At 39.2% G+C, this 21,345-nt stretch overlaps 1 protein-coding gene and 1 pseudogene across 1 annotated transcript; both read left to right on the top strand.

The window, feature by feature from the left end:
- Positions 1 to 1,481: 1,481 nt before the first annotated feature.
- On the top strand, positions 1,482 to 2,452 carry LOC129553723 (olfactory receptor 9G19-like; annotated as a pseudogene).
- A 16,133-nt stretch (positions 2,453 to 18,585) lies between these two features.
- On the top strand, positions 18,586 to 19,530 carry LOC148775773 (olfactory receptor 9G4). Its single transcript, XM_088843429.1, has one exon. It carries the CDS (start codon positions 18,586 to 18,588, stop codon positions 19,528 to 19,530), a length of 945 nt encoding a protein of 314 aa, XP_088699555.1.
- Positions 19,531 to 21,345: the final 1,815 nt, after the last annotated feature.

Here is a 21,345-nt window from a genome sequence, read left to right as displayed (position 1 = left end):
TAATTTTTAACTTAATGATCCTTTCCGCATAAAGTACATCCCCATGTACCAGCAATAAGTAAAACACTAATTTGAAAAGATACGTGCATCCCGATGTTCCCAGCAGCACTATCTGCAAAAGACAAGATGTGGAAGCAATGCACGTGCCCATCAACAGATGAATGGATAAAGATGTCATATATGTATGTATATAGCAGAATGCTGCTAGCTACAAAAATTAACGAAATGCTGCCGTTTGCAACAATGTGGATTAACCTGGAAAGTACTAACTGGAGTAAGATAAAGACAGATACTGTAGACCATCACATATGTAGAATTTAAAAAGTAATACAAATGAATATAAATGCAAAACAGAAATAGACTTACAGCTACAAGAAACAAACTAGTGGTTACCAATGGGGAAACGAAGGTAAAGGGACAAATTAGGGATATGGGATTAAGAGGTACAAATTATTATGTATAAAATAGATAAGCAACAAAGATACAACATATAGCACAGAGAATCATAGCAAGTATCTTGTAATAACTTAATAGAGTATAATCTGTAAAAATGTTGAATCATTATGCTGCATACCTGAAATTAGTGTAATAATGTAAATCAACTAAACTTCAACTTTAAGAAAAAGAACTTGAACATTTAATGGCCCATATTCTGCCTACCACATTCCCCCAAATCATTCAGTTTGATAAGTTTGGTTTTGTGTTTTTAATTCTTATTTCTATAGGGAATTAAACCACATTTTGAACACGATTATCCATTGATTAATATTTTCACTTCCTTTCAGCATGCATTTGAATGTCATAAATACACAGAAATGGTTTCAAATTCCTATTATCTAAGTAAACCTATTGTATTATTCAAGCTATACATTTTATTATTAATTTTTTTACTTTCATTTTAGCTGTGTTCTTGGTTTTGTGGATAAAAAGTTAAATAAAATATAAGTATTGCTGTCAAAGAAATTATCATAAATGCATTTTTATTATTCCAAATAAAATTTGGCTATTCCAAATAAAATAAAATATTATTTGGTTATTCCAAAGTGTGGCTAGACTAATAAAAGTATGCTTCTTCAGGTAATTCACTAGGGAAAACAAAGGGTTTAAGAACTCAAACGAAAACTCCCTTTTTCATGTCTTCCACGTGCTCCCAATCACTCTAGCTGCAAACAGAAAGGAAGATGAACAAATCACTGGCTCTCAAAAGGAAAATGATTAGAAAAAAATGTGTGGTGACAAACTGTATTATGTTCATAATCTGATCTTTCAAGGCAGCCTAGAAAGATTTCACAGTTTTCTAACAGGAATAATATCCAGTTCAGTATAAACATTTTTTTTTTAAATGAACATGGTATATGCATCAGTTGAGTATTTAAACAATCTAAAATGACATATAATGAGAAAACTGATAACATCAATATCTTAAATCATGACATATTGATCAATTTTTTACAGAAAGGAATGAAAAATACTCAAACTCAATGGATGAAAAAAATTATACCACAGTGAAGGAATTCATACTTTTAGGATTTACAACAGACCCGTGGTTACAGAGAGTTCTCTTTTATATCTTCCTCATCATCTATATCAGCAGTCTTTTAGGGAACATCACCCTGATTTCTCTGATCTGTGCTGATTCCTGTCTCCACACACCCATGTATTTCTTCATTGGGAATCTTTCATTCCTGGACCTCTGGTATGCTTCCGTCTATGCCCCCCAAATCCTGATGACCTGCAGCTCTGATGACAAGCGCATCTCTTTTGCTGGCTGCTTAGCTCAGTTCTTCTTCTCTGCTGGACTGGCCTACAGCGAGTGTTACCTGTTGGCTGCCGTGGCTTAGGACCGCTATGCGGCCGTCTCTTAGGACCGCTACGCGGCCATCTCTAGCCCGTTGCTTCACTCCCAAGCCATGTCCCCAAGTTTACGTGTCAGTCTTGTTGCAGCTTCTATAGTGGCTTTGTGAACTCAACCATCATCACCAGTGAAACTTTCACCTTGAGCTTCTGCGCGAACAACGTCATTGATGATTTCTTCTGTGACCTGCCCCCGCTTGTCAAGTTGGCCTGTGATGTGAAGGAAAGCTACCAGGCTGGGCTGTATTTCATACTTGCCTCCAACGTCATCACTCCCGCCCTGCTTATCCTTACCTCGTATCTCTTCATCATTGCTGCGCTTTTGAAGATCCGCTCCACCCAAGGCCGCTTGAAGGCCTTCTCCACCTGTGGCTCTCACCTGACAGCTGTCACCTTGTACTATGGGTCAATTGTCTTCATTTACTCCCGGCCAAGCACGAGCTATGCCCTGGAGAGAGATAAAGTGGTGTCCGTGTTCTACACAGTGGTGATTCCCTTGTTGAATCCCTTGATCTATAGCTTAAGAAATAAAGATGTTAAAAATGCCTTGAGGAAAATGTTAGATAGAGCAAAGTTTCTTTAGCAAAGGCTTTGGTAAACAGAGTGTGTGTTTTTTTTTTTTTTTTGCTTGTTTTGTGTTTTGCAGATTAGTTTCTATTTTATTGATAACAGTCTGTAAATCTCAGAAATAAACAAATTAAGCAAAAGATAAAATCACTGAATAATGTAGAAATACCAGCCTGTATTTGTCTTTTTAAGTCAGCACTGATGTTCTTGAATATTTTTTAAAATAAATCAGTCTGTGGCAATTGGAAAAACTACTAAGCATGCTAGCTTGGAACAGAGTCTACAGTATTACTGGAATTCTGAGAAGGTTTTTTTTTAATTACAATTGACAGCTTATTAATTAATTGTAAGTATAATATTATAATATCTAACATAGAATAATAGTGTTGCTTATGCAATCACTGTCATGATTGCTGCTAAGTCACTTCAGTCGTGTCCGATTCTGTGCGATCCCAGAGATGGCAGCCCACCAGGCTCCGCTGTCTCTGGGATTCTCCAGGCAAGAACACTGGAATGGGTTGCCATTTCCTTCTCCAATGCATGAGAGTGAAAAGTGAAAGTGAAGTCGCTCAGTCGTGCCCGACTCCTACTCCTAGCGACCTCATGAACCGCAGCCCACCAGGCTCCTCTGTCCATGGGATTCTCCAGGCAAGAGTACTGGAGTGGGTCACCAGTGCCCTCTCCACTGTCATGATTAGACAGATGAAATATCTTGGTTCCAATCAGATAAATCATAGGCAAGAAAAAAAGAATGCAAACACAGATTTTTTGATTCCAGAGGTACTTATTCATTTGTTATGAGTTAGTGCTAGTTGGAAGTTCATAAGTACAATATCTACTGTAAAATGACATTCAAAATAAATTTATTTTTCTTTTCTGATTTTCATATTTTTGCTTACTGTGATACAAAGATTTCGTTGACAGCATATATAGGAAAGAACAGCTATATTTAGAGTCACGGCAAGCTTCCAATAAGACAATATTTTCCCAAACAAATAAAAGAATGAAGGGCGAAAGAAGAGCTGCTGTATGAAACAGAGATGGAGAAAGAGATGAAGATAGACAGTCAGAGAGGCAAAAAGAGCTCAAACGCTTCACATCCAAGAGAGGAGTTAGAGCTTGTCAGGGCTGCCATATCAAAATGCCAGAGACTGACTCTCATAAACAATTGAGATGTATTTCTCACAACTCTGGAGGCTGACAGGCCAAGGTCAATGAGCCAGCATGGTTGGTTTGTTCTGACGTCTTTTTCCTTTGCTTGGACTTGGTCACTTTCTTGCTTTCTCCTGGCTTGGATCTTTGTGTGTGTGTGTGTATGCGCGCAAAAGCACCCCTGGTATCTCTTTTCCTATTTCCAATTTTGTTTGTTTTTACAAAGATACCAGTCAGATTGCATTAAGCTTCATTCTAACCATCTCATTTTAACTGAATTTCCTTTATAATGGCTCTATCTCCAAATTCAGTCACATTTGAAATTACTGGAGGTTACATCTTCAATGTATGAATTTTAGAGGGTTGCAATTCAAGCCATGGCCCCAAGAATGGATAGTGTTTCCTGATGAATGAGACAAGGAAGTGTAGCCTGGACAGATAGTGAAACAGATTGGAGAGGGAAAAACACTATGAACCACATGATGATATCTGGAAAAGTCCAATTAGTACAATTTGCAGAGTTTTTTTTTTTTTTTTTTTTTTATCACACACACACTGTTTGTGCTAAGTCAAGTCAGTCGTGTCCAACTCTGCAACCGTATGGACCATAGCCTGCCAGGCTCCTCTGTCTGTGTGATGCTCCAGGCAAAAATATTGTGGGTTGCCCTGCCCCTCTCCATGGAATCTTCCAACCCAGGGATTGAAACTGCACCTCCTAAGTCTCCTGCATTGGCAGGCAGGTTCTTTACCCTAGCACCACCTGGGAAACCCACACATACAGTCACACACAGGTATGATTACATTTAACATATTCATTTTGAGAGTGGACTTTTAATGAAATATTCATTTCATCATATCCTAATTAATATATTATCCCCATGCTCCAAATGAGCTCCAATTGTGTCTTTGGAGGAGGCACATATTTCTGGGATGCTCTGTGGGAGAGGTCCCAAAGGACCTTTGAGGAAACACTTATATTAGATTTAACAAAGCTCCCCGAAGCATCAGAGGAGAGGGAAGAGGGTGTCACTCCCAGGAGTGTCCTTCCTGACCAAGGGTAAGCAACTAGGGTCAGGGGCAGCTAAGTGCTCTGGTTTTTCTGTGACCTCAGACAAAGTCTGGCCTGGCTGTCAAAGGGTCATTCTTATGCCACACACACACACACACACACACACACACACACACTCTTAACTAGAAGTTCATTCGTGTTATATGTAACCCTCATTTAGAATTCTAATTCAGTCTGGTAGCTATGCTGGGTCATCATATATTCATGTATGCAGTAAAGAAAATATGAGGGCAAAGAAAGACCTGCTATTTTGATGCTGGTTGTTCTAATAATACTGTGCTGTTTAAATGGCTAGTGTGTGATATTTTCCTTCTGGGTCCTCATTTTCTGGTGCTGGAAGGATGCATTCTTCCCTCGAATTTTAAATGCTCCAGTGAAGGGAGCAAGGGGCAGAGCTGCTTCAGGGATCACACAACTATGAAGTCCTTTTATATGGGAGGCTCAACAGGACTGGCTCTGATGTTTTCTTTGTTGCTTATTTTATTCACTTTTTAATTGCAATTTATCTCAAATTCAGGAATTATTTCAGCCCATCTTGGTGGTTATGAATCTTCCCTTTATTTACTCTTCCTTTTCATTAGTGACATAATACACTGACCACTTGAGGGAAGATGTGTCCTGGAGAGTCTGAGCAAGGTTAGAAAGGAGACATCTTTTTTTTTTTTTTCTTGTTTTAATTTTATTTATTTATTTATTTTTTTGCATTACAATAGTTTAATATGAACAATCAGAACTAATTAACAGTATAACAATATTTTACAACTGAAATAATTAAAATAAACTATAAAATTACTACATAAAACAGGTCTGATCTAGCTTATTTACTTTCTATAATTTCTTCAGTGCTGCAAAACCATTTATTTCTTTTTTTTTCATGTTTTAATAAACACTTCGTCTTTTTGTATTGCTTTTTTTTTATCACAATAATAGAAATATAACATCATATATCACTGTAAAACACATTTCCACATAAATGCTGATAAGCACAAAATATTTTTCATCATTTACATTTTAACTGTAATAATATATGGCAGAATTAAAGCTGCATCCATCATGTGTCTAACTCACCTTGCTGTAATGAATTTTTAAATGTAATGGTTTCTGTCGCAAAGTAAAATCGTACATAATGTCTAGTGACACAGTACGCTGGTGGATGGGTGGATTTGGAAAATGGAAATGCAACTTCATTTTTAATTAGATTTATAAACTTCACCACCTCCACCTCCAGCCAGCTTCCCAACCCTCCCTCCCACCACCATTATTTATTTATTTATTTATTTTTTTAAAATGAGGCTTTTAATTAATGTTTGACAGAGCTGATTCAGGTTGAATAGACTAAATTTCTTTAAACAAACTTACTTATACTCCAGAGTCCTTTAAAAACTTAATAGCATTTATACATTGAAGGTCTTTGATTTTCTTGTAACTAGCACTTCAAATGCAACAAGCATTTGAAGCAAAAAGCATTTGACCCAACAAGTAAAACTTTCTACAGTTCATAACTTTTATAAATAAAATAAATTAAATGTACAGTGAATAAGTTCTCTGAAATATTTCAATATTTCTGCAGGTTTAGTAACATCGTAAAATACATTTCAACTAAAATTCACAAATCTAAAAATCTGTTAGGCATTTTTAGGCGTTTTAAGTTGGAAATGAAGACCAATGTTACATCGTAATATGCCAATTACAAATAGTACTTCAAATAGCAAATACTACAGTTTGTCCCAAACTTTAAAAACTATTCATGAACTCAACACTGAACTATTGATGGCTATGAGAATTGTTTCCTAGCCTTTTTGAAAATTTCAACCCATTTACGTTTAAGGTAATTATTGATAAGTACGATCCCGTAGCCATTTTCTTTATTACTTTGGGTCCAAGTTTATACACTCTTTCTGTGTATCCTGTCTAGAGAAGATCCTTTAGCATTTGTTGGAGAGCTGGTTTGGTGATGCTGAATTCCCTCAGCTTTTGCTTGTCTGTAAAGCTTTTGATTTCTCCTTCATATTTGAATGAGATCCTTGCTGGGTATAGTAATCTGGGCTGTAGGGTATTTTCTTTCATCACTTTAAGTATGTCTTGCCACTCCCTTCTGGCCTGAAGAGTTTCTGTTGAAAGATCAGCTGTTATCCTTATGGGAATCCCCTTATGTGTTATTTGCTGCTTTTCCCTTGCTGCTTTTAATATTTGTTCTTTGTGTTTGATCTTTGTTAATTTGATTAATATGTGTCTTGGAGTATTTTGCCTTGGGTTTATCCTGTTGGGGACTCTCTGGGTTTCTTGGACTTGTGTGATTATTTCTTTCCCTATTTTAGGGAAGTTTTCAACTATTATCTCCTCAAGTATTCTCTCATGGTCTTTCTTTTTGTCTTCTTCTTCTGGGACTCCTATGATTCGAATGTTGGAGCGTTTAACATTGTCCCAGAGGTCTCTAATATTGTCCTCATTTCTTTTAATTCGTTTTTCTTTTTTCCTCTCTGTTTCATTTATTTCTACAATTTTATCTTCTAGTTCGCTAATCCTGTCTTCTGCCTCTGTTATTCTATTGTTTGTTCCCTCCAGAGTGTTTCTGATCTCATCTATTGCATTATTCATTGTATATTGACTCTTTTTTATTTCTTCTAAGTCCTTATTAAATCTTTCTTCCATCTTCTCAATCCTTTTCTCCAGGTTATTTATCTGAAACTCCATTTTGCTTTCAAGATTTTGAATCATTTTCACCATCAAAATTTGAAATTCTTTATCAGGTAGAGTCCCTATATCTTCTTCTTTTGTTTGTGTTGGTGGGCAATTATCTTGTTCCTTTACTTGCTGGGTATTTCTTTGCCTCTTCATCTTGCTTATATTGCTTTGCTTGGGGTGGCCTTTCCCTCTTCTTGCAGTTTGTGGAGTTCTCTTTATTATGTAGTTTCTTCGCTGTGTGTGGGGTTGGACGGGTGACTTGTCTGGGTTCCCTGGTTAGGGAGGCATGTGTCAGTGTTCTGGTGGGTGGAGCTTGATTTCTTCTCTTTCCTTTAGAAGACAATGGCTGCTTTTCTGGGAGCCTGATGTCCTCTGCCAGTATTCAGAAGTTGTTTTGTGGACTTTACTCCACATTCAAATGTTCTTTTGATGAATTTGTGGGGAAGAAAGTGGTCTCGCCGTCTTATCCCTCCGCCATCTTGTTCCTTCCTCCCCAGAACACTGGATTCTTATATTCCACTTGATCGTGGAGTATCTCTTCCCAGCTGCTCCAGCAAGGCGCAGCCGCTGTACCTTACCTCGGACGAGGGGTATCTCCTCAAGGCTGCCCCTCCTGCTTTGAATGTGGATCAGCTCCTCTCGGCCCTCCGGTGCCCAAGCAGCCACCGCCTCCTGGACGTGGTACAGCTCCTCTCGGCCACCGCCCTAACCCTGGGTGCGGGGCAGCTCCTCTCAGCCACGATTCTGCACGTGGTCGGTTGCGCCGGGAGCCGGGCGTCTCTCGCGTCTGCGCCGCCGGGAGCCGGGCGTCTCTCCAGGAGACATCTTTTAATTATAAAGGTAATCACTCATTAATTAACTTTAGAAATATTTATTAAGTGGCAATTGCATGCTAAGAACTGTTCTAAACTTTGGAATACAGCAGGAAACAAAACAGGAAGTCTTTCTGACCTGTGTGGTTACATTCTGGTGAAGAAAGACAGACAATAAACTTAAGCAAAAGGAGAGGATTGCAGTTGATTGACTCTGACTGTAAGTGACCCCGTGGACTGCAGCACTCCAGACCTCAGGTCCTTCCCTGTCTTCCGGAGTTAGATCAAATCCATGTCCATTGAGTCAATGATGCTATCTAGCCATTTCAACCTCTGCCGTCCCCTTCTCCTTTTGACTTTCAGTCTTTCCCAGCATCAGAATCTTATGTCTGGGGAAAAAGAGCAGGATCTGAGCAGAATAAGAAGGATGGGGATTGTTGGTGGGAAGGGAATGTAAAATTTAAAATAGAGTGATGAGGATGGGCAGAGATGCCAGAAAGTGCCATTTAATAGAACTGAAAATGAAAAAAAAAAAAAATAGACTGGTTCCAAACTGGGAGTGGAGTATGTCAAGGTTGTATATTGTTACTCTGCTTATTTAACTAATATGCAGAGTATATCATGTGAAATTCTGGAATAGATGAAGCAGACGCTGGAATCAAGATTGCTGGGAGAAATATCAGTAACCTCAGATATGCAGATGACACCACCCTAATGGCAGAAAGAGAAGAAGAACTAAAGAGCCTCTTGATGAAAGTGAAAGAGGAGAGTGAAAAAGTTGGCTTAGAACTCAACATTCAGAAAACTGAAATAATGGCATCTGGTCCCATCCCTTCATGGCAAATAGATGGGGAAACAATGGAATCAATGAGAGGCTGTTTTTTTGCAGGGGCGGCGGGGGTGGGGGGCTCCAAATTCACTGCAGATAGTGACTGCAGCCATGAAATTGAAAAACACTTGCTTCTCTGAAGAAAAACTATGACCAACCTGGACAGCAAGCTAAAAAGCAGAGACACTACTTTGCCAACAAAGGTCCATAGAGTCAAAACTATGGTTTTTCCAGGAGTCATGTGTGGATGTGAGAGTCGGACTAGAAAGAAAGCTGAGCGCCGAAGAACTGATGCTTTTGAACTGTGGTGTTGGAGAAGACTCTTGAGAGTCCGTCAGACTGCAAGGAGATCCAACCAGTCCCTCCTAAAGGAAATCAGTCTCGAATATTCATTGGAAGGACTGATGTTGAAATGGAAACTCTAATACTTTGGCTACTTTATATGAAAACCTGACTCACTGGAAAAGACCCTGGTGCTGGGAAAGATTGAAGGCAGGAGGAGAAGGGGAAGATAGAAGATGAGATGTTTGAATGGCATCAACGATTTTATGAACACGAGATTGAGCAAGCTTCTGGAGTTGGTGATGGACAGGGAAGCCTAGCGTGCTGCAGTCAATGGGGCCTCAAAGAGTCAGACATAACTGAGAGACTGAATTGAACTGAAACAATCAAAAGTTTTGAGAGATGACAAATCTCTAGATATCTATTCGTCGATTCAGTAGTTATGATTTTTAGGTTAAAAACTCAACCCCTAAAAGATTCCTAACTTTCTTTGCAATGCTAATATTCTTTGATTATGAGATGAGTGATAAATACTTTGACCTTCACATATTTACAGCTGAATTCCTAGCCCTCACTCCCCCAAACAGATTGATCTGCTCATTTCTCTTATTGTTAGTAAATTCTACTGAAGCCACACATTTGGAATCAACCTAATCTTCTTCTCTCCTGCCTCCTCTTCAAAATTCCAAGGAATCCTCATGTCCCTGCCTTCAAAACTTTCCCTGAATCTGAGCCCTTCTCATCACCTCCACTGGTGGCATCTTGGTCAAACTACCACCATTTTTGCCAAAAATATTGCAAAATCCTTCAAACTGGTCTACACATTGTTCCTCTATAGTTTATTTTCAATGTATCAGTCAGGATTGTTGTTTACAAAAATAAGAAGGGAATTCATGTAACTCTTGTTCTTAAGAAAAAAGAAACCCTACAAATGTACTAATTTAAGTTAAAGTCAAAGTCTGTGCAGTGGCCCTAATGTCCTTCACAAGCAGGCCCTCCATTAGCTACAGGTCCTTACCTTCTAAGACTCACTCCTCCTTTATTTCTGTTCCAACCTCATAGACTTTCTCAATGTTTCTTAAGAATAGCAGCCCCGGTTCAGCATCAGATGTATTGGATCTATCTGTTCCCCGATAAGAACACTATTCCTCAGATATTTGCAGGACTCACACTCTCATCTTCTTTAAGTTTCTAACTGTTACTTTCTTGACCTGTATACAGATTTCTCAGGAGGCAGGTGAGTTGCTCTGGTATTCCTATCTCTTTAAGAATTTTTCACAGTTTATTGAGATCCACACAGTCAAAGGCTTTGGCATAGTCAATAAAGCAGAAGTAGATGTTTTCCTGGAACTCTCTTGCTTTTTTGGTAATCCAGTGGATGTTGGCATTTTGATCTCTGGTTCCTCTGCCTTTGCTAAGTCAAACTTGCACATCTGGAATTTCACAGTTCATGTACTGTTTAAGCCTGGCTTGGAGAATTGTGAGCATTACTTTGATAGCATTGTGAGATGAGTGCAATTGTGCAATAGTTTGAACTTTCTTTGGCATTGCCTTTCTTTGGGATTGGAATGAAAACTGACGTTTTCCAGTTCTGTGGCCACTACTGAGTTTTCCAAATTTCCTGGCATATTGAGTCCAGCACTTTCACAGCATCACCTTTTAGGATATGAAATAGCTCAACTGGAATTCCATCCCCTCCACTAGCTTCATTCATATTGATGCTTCCTAAGGCCCACTTGACTTCACATCCCAAGATTTCTTGTTCTAGGTGAGTGATCACACCATAGTGATTATCTAGGTCATGAAGATCTGTTTTGTACAGTTCTGTGTATTCTTGCCACCTCTTCTTAATATCTTCTGATTCTGTTAGGTCCATACCATGTCTGTCCTTTATGTGGCCATCTTTGCATGAAATGTTCCCTTGATATCTCTAACTTTCTTAAAGAGAGCTCTAGTCTTTCCCATTCTGTTGTTTTCCTCTGTTTCTTTGCATTGATTACTGAAGAAGGCTTTCTTGCTATTCTTTGGAACTCTGCATTCAAATGAGAATATATTTCATTTTCCCCATTGCCTTTTGCTTCTCTTTTCTCAGCTATTTGTAAGGCCTCCTTCAGTTCAGTTCAGTTCAGTTCAGTCGCTCAGTCGTGTCCGACTCTCCGCGACCCCATGAATCACAGCACGCCAGGCCTCCCTGTCCATCACCAACTCCCGGAGTACACTCAAACTCATGTCCACAGAGTCAGTGATGCCATCCAGCCATCTCATTCTCCGTCGTCCCCTTCTCCTCCCGCCCCCAACCTTTCCCAGCATCAGAGTCTTTTCCAGTGAGTCAACTCGTCGCATGAGGTGGCCAAAGTATTGCAGTTTCAGCTTTAGCATCAGTCCCTCCAATGAACATCCAGGATTGATCTCCTTTAGAATGGACTGGTTGGATCTCCTTGCAGTATAAGGGACTCTCAAGAGTCTTCTCCAACACCACAGTTCAAAAGCATCGATAGGCAACCATTTATCTTTTTGCATTTCTTTTTCCTGGTGATGATCTTGCTCCCTGTCTCCTGTACAATGTCATGAACCTCCATCCATAGTTCATCAGGCACTCTGTCTATCAGATCTAAGCCCTTGAGTCTATTTCTCACTTCCACTGTATAATCATAAGGGATTTGATTTAGGTCATATCTGAATGGTCTTTCATTCAGGGGGTCTTCCCTACTTTCTTCAGTTTAACTCTGGATTTGGCAATAAGGAGTTCGTGGTCTGAGACACAGTCAGCTCCCAGTTGTTGTTTTTTCAAACACAGGAAATTCTGGATGCTGGAAAGAAGATAATAGTCCTTTTAATGTGTTCTCAAAGAGGTCCAGGGGTCCACACATTTAATCCAAGTCAGGTAAAGAATGAGGAAGTGGTAATTAGAATAAACAAGCTCAGCGACTGATGTTTCGGGAAACGGGAATGTGAGACTCTTACAGTGGAAGGAGTGCTCTTCTGCGGCACATTGCATTCCTCTCTTCAGTCAAGACGGCGAGAATGGCCCGTGTGTCCAAAACCACACGCATGTTGAAGGGTTGTTAATCTGTTCTGGCGAAGGGCATGGCAACCCACTCCAGTATTCTTGCCTGGAGAATTCCATGAACAGAGGAACCTGGTGGCTACTGTCCGTGGGGTCACAAAAGAGCCGGACATGACCGAGGACTAACTCTAATCTGTTCTTACACATGATGTTGTAGACAACCTTTCTACTCTTATCTTTAGGGTAGATTCTATAAGGGATGCTAATAAATCTTAGGAACTGAATGCTGGAAAAGGATCAACTAATTTTTCATGGGGTGAAATTGTGCTCCAGGGAGGACACTGGCGTTCTTAAAAGCACACGTTTGTATCTGTTGATCCCATAGTCCTAATAGGTAAGCAAAAGGATTCACTGAACAGGAAATTATATTTTGTAATAACCTTGAAATATAGGCAGAAAGATGACTGAATCACTGTGCTATACACCTGAAACTAGCACACTATTGCAAGTCAGCTCCACCTCACTAAAAAAGAAACAAAAAGGAAACACACACACAGACACACACATAGGTGATTAGCATCAGGCTCTGCCCCTATCAATCCAAGGCACTAAAATGTGCATTTCAAAGCCTGCCAAACCTTCGTTGAGTGCATGTGAGTAGGAAAAAAAAAAAAATATATATATATATATATATTAGTCTTCCGGGTTTTAGAAAGATTATGGGGGACACCACTATTCTGGTTTAAATGGTTTCCATGTAGAACCTTAACCACATTGTTTTTTCTTGAGGTCAGATTTAAAAGATAAGTCAAGCATTACTCATTTTTCTCTGAATGAAAATAGCTGTTACTTTATGATATTTTCTGGTGACATTTTTATGCACATATCACTGATAATTTTTATCATTTCTTAAACATGAAAAAGTGTGGGTTGGAGGTTTTTTAAAAGACTTGCTCATGATTACAGACCCATCAAGGGACCGAGTCAGGATTTGAACTCAGGTGCCATTCCAACTGTGCAGCCATGTAAGGCTGACTATGCCAGTCCTGTCTGTTCCCAGCTAGGCTTGCTGATGGTCTCGGCTCAGCTGTTCTGTTAGCGAGGGCTAGGTGAGAAAAAATGCACTCGCTCATATGACTGGGGTCCTGCTTGCTGTGAGAAAGGAGGGCCAAAAGAGAATGTAACCAGATGTCTCATCTTTCAGCAATCTAACTGAAGCTTATTTATATGGTGGTGTCAGAATTTCAAAAGTGAGAATAGAAGCAGGTAATGTTTCTTGTATGTGTGTTAGTCGCTCAGTCATGTCTGACTCTTCGTGACCCTATGGAACCACAAGATCATTCCAGATCAAAGGGTAGAATCTACTCTTGATTTCATGAAATCAGTTTTTAAAAAAAAGTCATTTAAAACATATTAATCACATAGATCATTGGATTGTGGTTAATTTACCAATCTATTTTAGAGACTGACCCTGGGTCTCCTGCATTGAAGGTGAGTTCTTTACCATATGAACCACCAAGGAAGCACATTAGAGAGTTAGTTTGGTGGGCTACACTCCATAACATCACAAAGAGTCAGACTGAAGTGACTTAGCACACTGCACACACGCACAACGCATACTATGATTAATCTGTGATTTCAGAATGATGACTACATTATTAAGTCTTTTAACGCTGCTGCTGCTGCATCACTTCAGTCGTGTCCAACTCTGTGTGACCCCATAGACAGAAGCCCACCAGGGTCCCCCGTCCCTGGGATTCTCCAGGCAAGAGCACTGGAGTGGGTTGCCATTTCCTTCTCCAATGTGTGAAAGTGAAAAGTGAAAGTGAAGTCACTTAGTCGTGTCTGATCCTTAGCGACCCCACGGACTGCAGCCTACAAGGCTCCTCCATCCATGGGATTTTCTAGGCAAGAGTACTGGAGTGGCTTGCCATTGCCTTCTCCGAAGTCTTTTAATAGAATGTTCTAAAAGTACCACCAAATTTATATATTCACTCTTTCCAAGATTTTGTAGTTTATTGTGTAAAAGTACAGAAAGGCTGCTTCCACTGTTAACTAATAATTTGACAGGATCTTGTCTTTAAGACTTTCTTAGTCTTCGGAGGTTAAATTGCTATATAAATACACATTCCTGGTTAGAAGAGGAATTGCAACGGAGAGTCTTTGCGTTTGTTTGTTACCGTAAGTTCCCAGTTTATACAAGTCATAGTAGTTTCCCCAAGACTTCTGAAGGCCTCTTTCCTACCTTTATTGGAGGGTAGCCTCAGCAGGGAATAAAGAACTAAGGATTTCAGAGAAATTTCTGTGTAGGGGAACTTTTCCTTTCAGCCCATTCTCTGATCCGCAGTCAAAATGAACCTTGAAAATATACATCTGACTGTGTTGCTTCCTCGTGATGGCAGTGTTCCCATTTGTATTGGCGTCAAGACCCCGATGCCCAATATGGCTCCCAGTAAGCTTAGTGAATGGATGACTCTTAACGACCCCGTCCTGATTCCTCTCTCCACCCCTTTCTTAAGTGAGCCATTTTTAGCTTCTTGGCTCCCCAGACTCTCATGTTAAGGATCTGATATATGTTTCTTCTTGTCATGAAAATACTCTCCTCTCCCACATTACCCTTGACAAGGGGCCAGAACTGGATTCATTTTACAGGGTCATATAAATATCTCTTCTTCTGGGAAAACTTTTGGCATAGACCAGAACTTTTTTTTTTTTTTTTTTTCAGTTATATTCCTCTTTAGAGGGCAGTCATAGAAGAGTAGTAATTGTTCTGTGCAGATATTTTACTTTTGTTCCACAAATTATATTCTATTAAAAATGATAAATAATGTAAAGTAATTAGCCTCCAATTAAAATAAATAAATTAAAAAATAAAAAAAGTAAATTTAAAAAATGAATGTTATGTTCATGGTGGTATAGTAGAATATTATTCAATCATAAAAATAATAAAATAATAGCATTTGCAGCCACATGGATGGATCTAGGCACTTCCCAGGTGGTGCTAGTGGTAAAGAACCCTCTTGCCATTGCAGGAGATGTAAAAGACTTGGCTTTGATCCCTGAATAGGGAGAATCCCCTGAAGGAGGAAATGGCAACCACTCCACAATTCTTGCTGGAAAATTCCATGGACAGAGTCGTCTGGTGGGCTAGAGTTCATAGGGTCACAAAGACTATGATTGGACAAGACTAAGCATGCATGCACACCATGCGACACATAAAATCTGTAAATAATAAGCAATGTTGTATAGCACAGGAAACCCTAGTCAATACTCTACAATGGCCTATGGACAGGAATCTAAGAAGGAGTAGATATCTATCTATCTACAATGAATTTTCTTTACCGTACATCTGAAACTAATACAACATTGTAAATGAACTGTACTCTGATAAAAACTTTTTTTTAAATGAGCTTAATGAGTCTCAGATATTTTTTATTCCTTAGTCAAGTGATAATGTAGCAGAGAAAATTTATAGTAACTATTGAGACGGTGCCTATAGTCTTCTTATTCATTTATTTTTTGCATTATGTACTTTTTCTTCTTTTAATATTTATGTTTATTAACATTTTTGGCTGCATCAAGTCTTAGTTTCATTGTGAGACATCTTTGGTGCTCATTGTCGCATTCAGGATCTATTAGTTGCAGCACGTGGGCTCTAGTTCCCTGAACAGGGATTGAACCTGGGCCTCTTGCATTGGGAGAGTGGAGTCTTAGCCACTGGACCTAAAGGGAAGAACCTATAATGCTCCCTTTTATACATTATCAATATAAAGAAACCTGAGCACTGAAGAATTGATGCTTTTGAATTGCGGTGTTGGAGAAGACTCTTGAGAGTCCCTTGGACTGCAAGGAAATCCAACCAGTCCATCCTAGAGGAAATCTGTCCTGAATATTCATTGGAAGGACTGATGCTGAAGCTGAAATTCCAGTACTTTGACCACCTGATGTTGAAGAACTGACTCATTTGAAAAGAGTGTGATGCTGGGAAAGATTGAAGGCAGGAGGAGAAGGGGAAGACAGAGGATGAGATGGTTGGATGGCATCACCAACTCAATGGACATGGGTTTGGGTGAATTCCGGGAGTTGGTGATGGACAAGGGGGCCTGGCGAGCTGCAGTTCATGGGGTCACAAAGAGTCGGACAGGACTGAGTGACTGAACTGAATATAATAACCAAAAACTCCACCCAAGATAATTCTATTAAGTTTGAGTATATTTAGAAAGTTGTATTGTACAACTGAATAGAAATGGCCCTGTAAATGTGAAGCTCCCAGGATGTATGGCAATCAATCACATAACTAATACACTTTGGTTGAAGTTCTGATAGATGAAGACAAGTGATAAGAGGGAGGATTATAAAAATTTAAGTTAAAACAAGTTTACAGAACTTAGGATATATGACTAAAGCATCTATGCTTTGGGTATTAATGAGAAGAAATCCATTATATGCTGAAAAGAAAGGGAATGGCCTTCAGGACTCCAAAGTTACTTTTATTTTTTGTTATTATGTTTTTTGTGTGTGCTTTATTTCTATTTTTTAATTAATGAATTAATTGATTTATTAATTTTTTACTTTTTTAAAATTAATTTTTATTGGAGGCTAATTATTTTACAATATTATATTGGTTGGTTTTGCCATACATTGACATGAATCCGCCCCGGGTGTACATGAGTTCCCCCTCCCGAAACCCCCTCCCACCTCCCTCCTTCCCTTATCCTCCCTCTGGGTCATCCCCACATACCAGCCCCAAGCATCCTGTAACATGCATCGGCGCTGAACTGGCGATTCATTTCACATATGATAATATACATGTTTCAATGCCATTCTCCCAAACCATCCCACCCTCACCCTCTCCCACAGAGTCCCAAAGACTGTTCTATACATCTGTGTCTCTTTTGCTGTCTCGTATACAGGGTTATCATTTGCATCTTTCTAAATTCCATATATATGCGTTAGTATATTGTATTGGTGTTTTTCTTTCTGGCTTACTTCACTCTGTATAATAGGCTAAAAAATTGGAGGCTAATTACTTTACATTATTGTATTTGTTTTTCCATACATTAACATGAATCTGCCCCGGGTGTTACCATCATGTCATCAGTCAAGTCACATCCTCTCTGAACCCTCAGCTACATTGGAAAGGTTAGGATAACAAGTCATTGAAAGATTAAGCTGCTTCACTAAGTAACAGGTGGAACCAATATATCTTGAGGTAGGAAATTTGGATTTGCATTCTATGTATAGACTTGTCTCTGGTTTGCCTCAAAGATGAATATTTTAACATTAAAGTAAGTCACAGTTCTGTTTTAGCTTTCTCTCACTGACTCTATGGGGGCTTCGCAGGTGGAGCTAGTGGTTAAGAATCTGCCTGTCAATGCGGAGATGTAAGAGATGCAAGTTCAATCTCCGAGAGCTCTGGAAGTTCAAGATATGAACCTGGAAAGATTCATACTTTTTCAATGGAGCTTTGACACCAAAAAGTTGGTTCTTTGTAATAATCAACATTAATGAATCCAAATATGCTTCAACTATGTCTATAAATCTCACATGAACTAGAGAAAATTGCAGAATAAAAACTCACTCTGAAGGTAAAGAAGTTCAAGTGGTCAGAGAATTATAGGATTGCCTTAGCCAAAAGAAGAGAAAAATATATTTATTTATAAGAGAGGTCAGTGCTTAACAGTTGAGAACATGAGGTCTTGGTACAGAAAATTCTAGGTTCAAATACTATCTCTGCTGTTGATCAGTTCTAGGTCCTTGGAAACATTTCTTAAACTACATGGAGATTATAAAAATATCTTAAAAATGTCTTATTAAGTGGGTTAAGTATAGGATTTAGGACACTGCCCAAACAAAGTGAAATGTGTGTGTGTGTGTATTTCTATGTGTACTAATAGTGACAAGAGCAGTACAGTGTTGAACTATCAGTGTCATGCTAGACACAGATTCTCAATAATACATGCAGAATACTCAAGATTTTGACCACTCATCATGTACCAGACATTCGGCCGACATTTTCCGGAATGTCTGCTTAACTCAATCAGACAACCTGTCGGTGTCATCATTTTGTTCATTGACTTGATGAGACTCATACACTAGCCCTGTATTAAGCAGATAGCGGGTGAAAGCCTTAATTCTAAAATCAGTCATTTTCTCTAATTCTAGTGGTCTTCCCAAGTGACAGACTGAAGATACGGTATTTTACCGACATTGTAAGGGATTAATAACCCTCCAAGCAGCTGTTGAGTTAATTGATACCTCTATGTCTTTATTCCAAAAGAAAAGTCAGCAATTTTTTCTCATGTTATCAAGCTTTCTCCTAGAGGACATGGAAATTGTAAATCGCACCATCCTGACTGAATTCATCTTACTGGGTCTCTCAACAGACCCCCAGTGGCAACTAATACTATTTGGAGTGTTTCTGACTGTCTATTTGGTCACCTTGTCAGGGAACATGACCCTCGTTATCTTAATTCGTATCGATCCCCACCTGCACACACCTATGTATTTTTTCATTGGCAATCTGTCTTTCTTGGATTTCTGGTATACCTCTGTGTACACTCCCAGAATCCTGGCTACTTGTATCTCAGAGGATAAGCGCATGTCCTTGGCTGGATGTGGAGCCCAACTATTCTTTTCTTGTGTTGTAGCCTACACTGAGTGTTTTCTCCTAGCGGCCATGGCATATGACCGCCACATGGCAATCTGCAACCCACTACTTTATTCAAGTTCTATGTCCCCTTCTCTCTGTACCAGACTTGTTGCTGGCTCCTATATAGGAGGGTTCTTGAATGCCATCGCCCATACTGCCAACACTTTTCGCCTGAGCTTCTGTGGCAAAAATATCATTGACCACTTCTTCTGTGATGCACCCCCTCTGGTGAAGATGTCATGTACAGACACCAAAGTCTATGAGCAGGTGCTCCTGGGTTTCGTGGGTTTCACAGTCCTCTCGAGCATTCTTGTCATCACAGTTTCCTATCTCCACATCCTTCTGGCTATTTTGAGGATCCGCACAGCTTCAGGAAGGCGCAAGGCCTTCTCCACCTGCACTTCACACCTGATCTCGGTCATGCTCTTCTACGGGTCCTTGCTCTTCATGTACTCAAGGCCAAGTTCCACCTACTCCCTGAAGAGAGACAAACTGGCCGCCCTGTTCTACACTGTGATCAACCCACTGCTCAACCCTCTCATCTATAGCCTGAGAAACAAAGACGTCAAAGAGGCCTTCTGGAAAGCAGCACAGACCATAAGGCCACAGAGAGGAAGGTGATCATTTTTTGTAAAATGTTCTCATTGCGTTTTCTAGGTTATTGGCTTATTAAGATGTTTATAAACTTTACCATATTTCAAGTAAATGCAGCATGTTATACTTAAAAGAAGAAACACTGATTAAACCATATTGTTTTTTTATACTCCTTTTTTGTGATTAAACTATTTTAAACATACGATATCAGTTTATTTGATGTTTTAAGACACTGTAGTATGCTTGATTCTTTAGTTGTGGTTTAGACGCTTAATCATGCTGGACTGTTGCAACTCCGTAAACTGTAGCCTGCCAGGCTCCTCTGTCCTTGGATTTCTCCAGACAAGAATGTTAGAGTGGTTTGCCATTTCTTTCTGCAGGGGATCTTCCTGACCCAGGCATCAGACCCACATCTCCTAAACTACAGGTGGACTCTTTACCACTGAGCCACTATGGGAAGTTTATTATGCTTCTTAGTGATACTATATTTTCCATAACATTTATCTGCCTGATTATCTTTGGAAAGTCTTAGAGACAAAAAGGAATTTCACGGATTTTTTGTATAAAGTTTGATTTTGAATCTAAGTGCACAAACTTAATTCTGTGGGGAAAATATTTGGACTGGCTAAATTTTTGGAAATTGACTCAAGATTTTATATGTTTATTTTTTAGCAAGTAATTCCACCATATTTATTCAAGAGCTCTAAATGAGTACATAGAAAATATCATTGTAAATTTATGTCCTTGTAAAATTGATGTATTCTACATTAATTTAATATAGGGTCAAATATTTGGCAAAATATTAAATTGATGTAGACAAAATGCTAGGTCCGTGAATCAAGGCAAATTGGAAGGGGTCAAACAGGAGATGGCAAAAGTGAATGTTGACATTCTAGGAATCAGTGAACTAAAGTGGACTGGAATGGGTGAACTTAACTCAGATGACCATCATCTACTACTGTGGGCAGGAATCCCTTAGAAGAAATGGAGTAGCCATCATAGTCAACAAAAGAGCCTGAAATGCAGTACTTGGACTCGATATCAAAAATGATAGAATGATATCTGTTTGTTTCCAAGGCAAACTATTCAATATCACAGTAATCCAAGTCTATGCCCTGACCAGTAATGTTCAAAAAGCTGAAGTTGAACGGTTCTATGAAGACCTAGAAGATATTCTAGAACTAACGACCCAAAAAGATGTTCTTTCCATTTTAGGGGAGTGGAACACAAAAGTAGGAAGTCAAGAAATACCTGGAGTAACAAGCAAATTTTGCCTTGGAGTACAGAATGAAGCAGGGCAAAGGCTAATAGAGTTTTGCCAAGAGAACACACTGGTCATAGCAGACACCCTTTTCCAACAACACAAGTGAAGACTCTACACATGGACATCACCATATGATCAATACCAAAATCAGATTGATTATATTCTTTGCAGCCAAAGAGGGAGAAGCTCTATACAGTTCAAAAACCAAGACCAGCAGCTGACTGTAACTCAGATCATGAACTCCTTATTGACAAATTCAGACTTAAATTGAAGAAAGGAGGGAAAACAACTAGACCATTCAGGTCTGACCTAAATCAAACCCCTTATGACTATACAGTGGAAGTGCAAAATAGATTCAAGGGATTAGATCTGATAGACAGAGTGCCTGAAGAACTATGGATAGAGATTCATGGCATTGCACCAGAGGCAGTGATCAAGACCATCCCCAAGAAAAAGAAATGCAAAAAGCAAAATGGTTGTCTGACAAGGCCTCACAAATAGCTGAGAAAAGAAGAGAAGCTAAAGGCAAAGGAGAAAAGGAAAGATATGCCCATTTGAATGCAGGATTCAAAGCAAGG

Source organism: Moschus berezovskii, chromosome 14 (genome assembly GCF_049115385.1).
Source record: "Moschus berezovskii isolate FMDL1 chromosome 14, NW_MosBer_1.0, whole genome shotgun sequence".
Taxonomy (NCBI): Eukaryota; Metazoa; Chordata; class Mammalia; order Artiodactyla; family Moschidae; genus Moschus; species Moschus berezovskii.
This window is presented reverse-complemented; position numbering and strand designations above follow the sequence as displayed.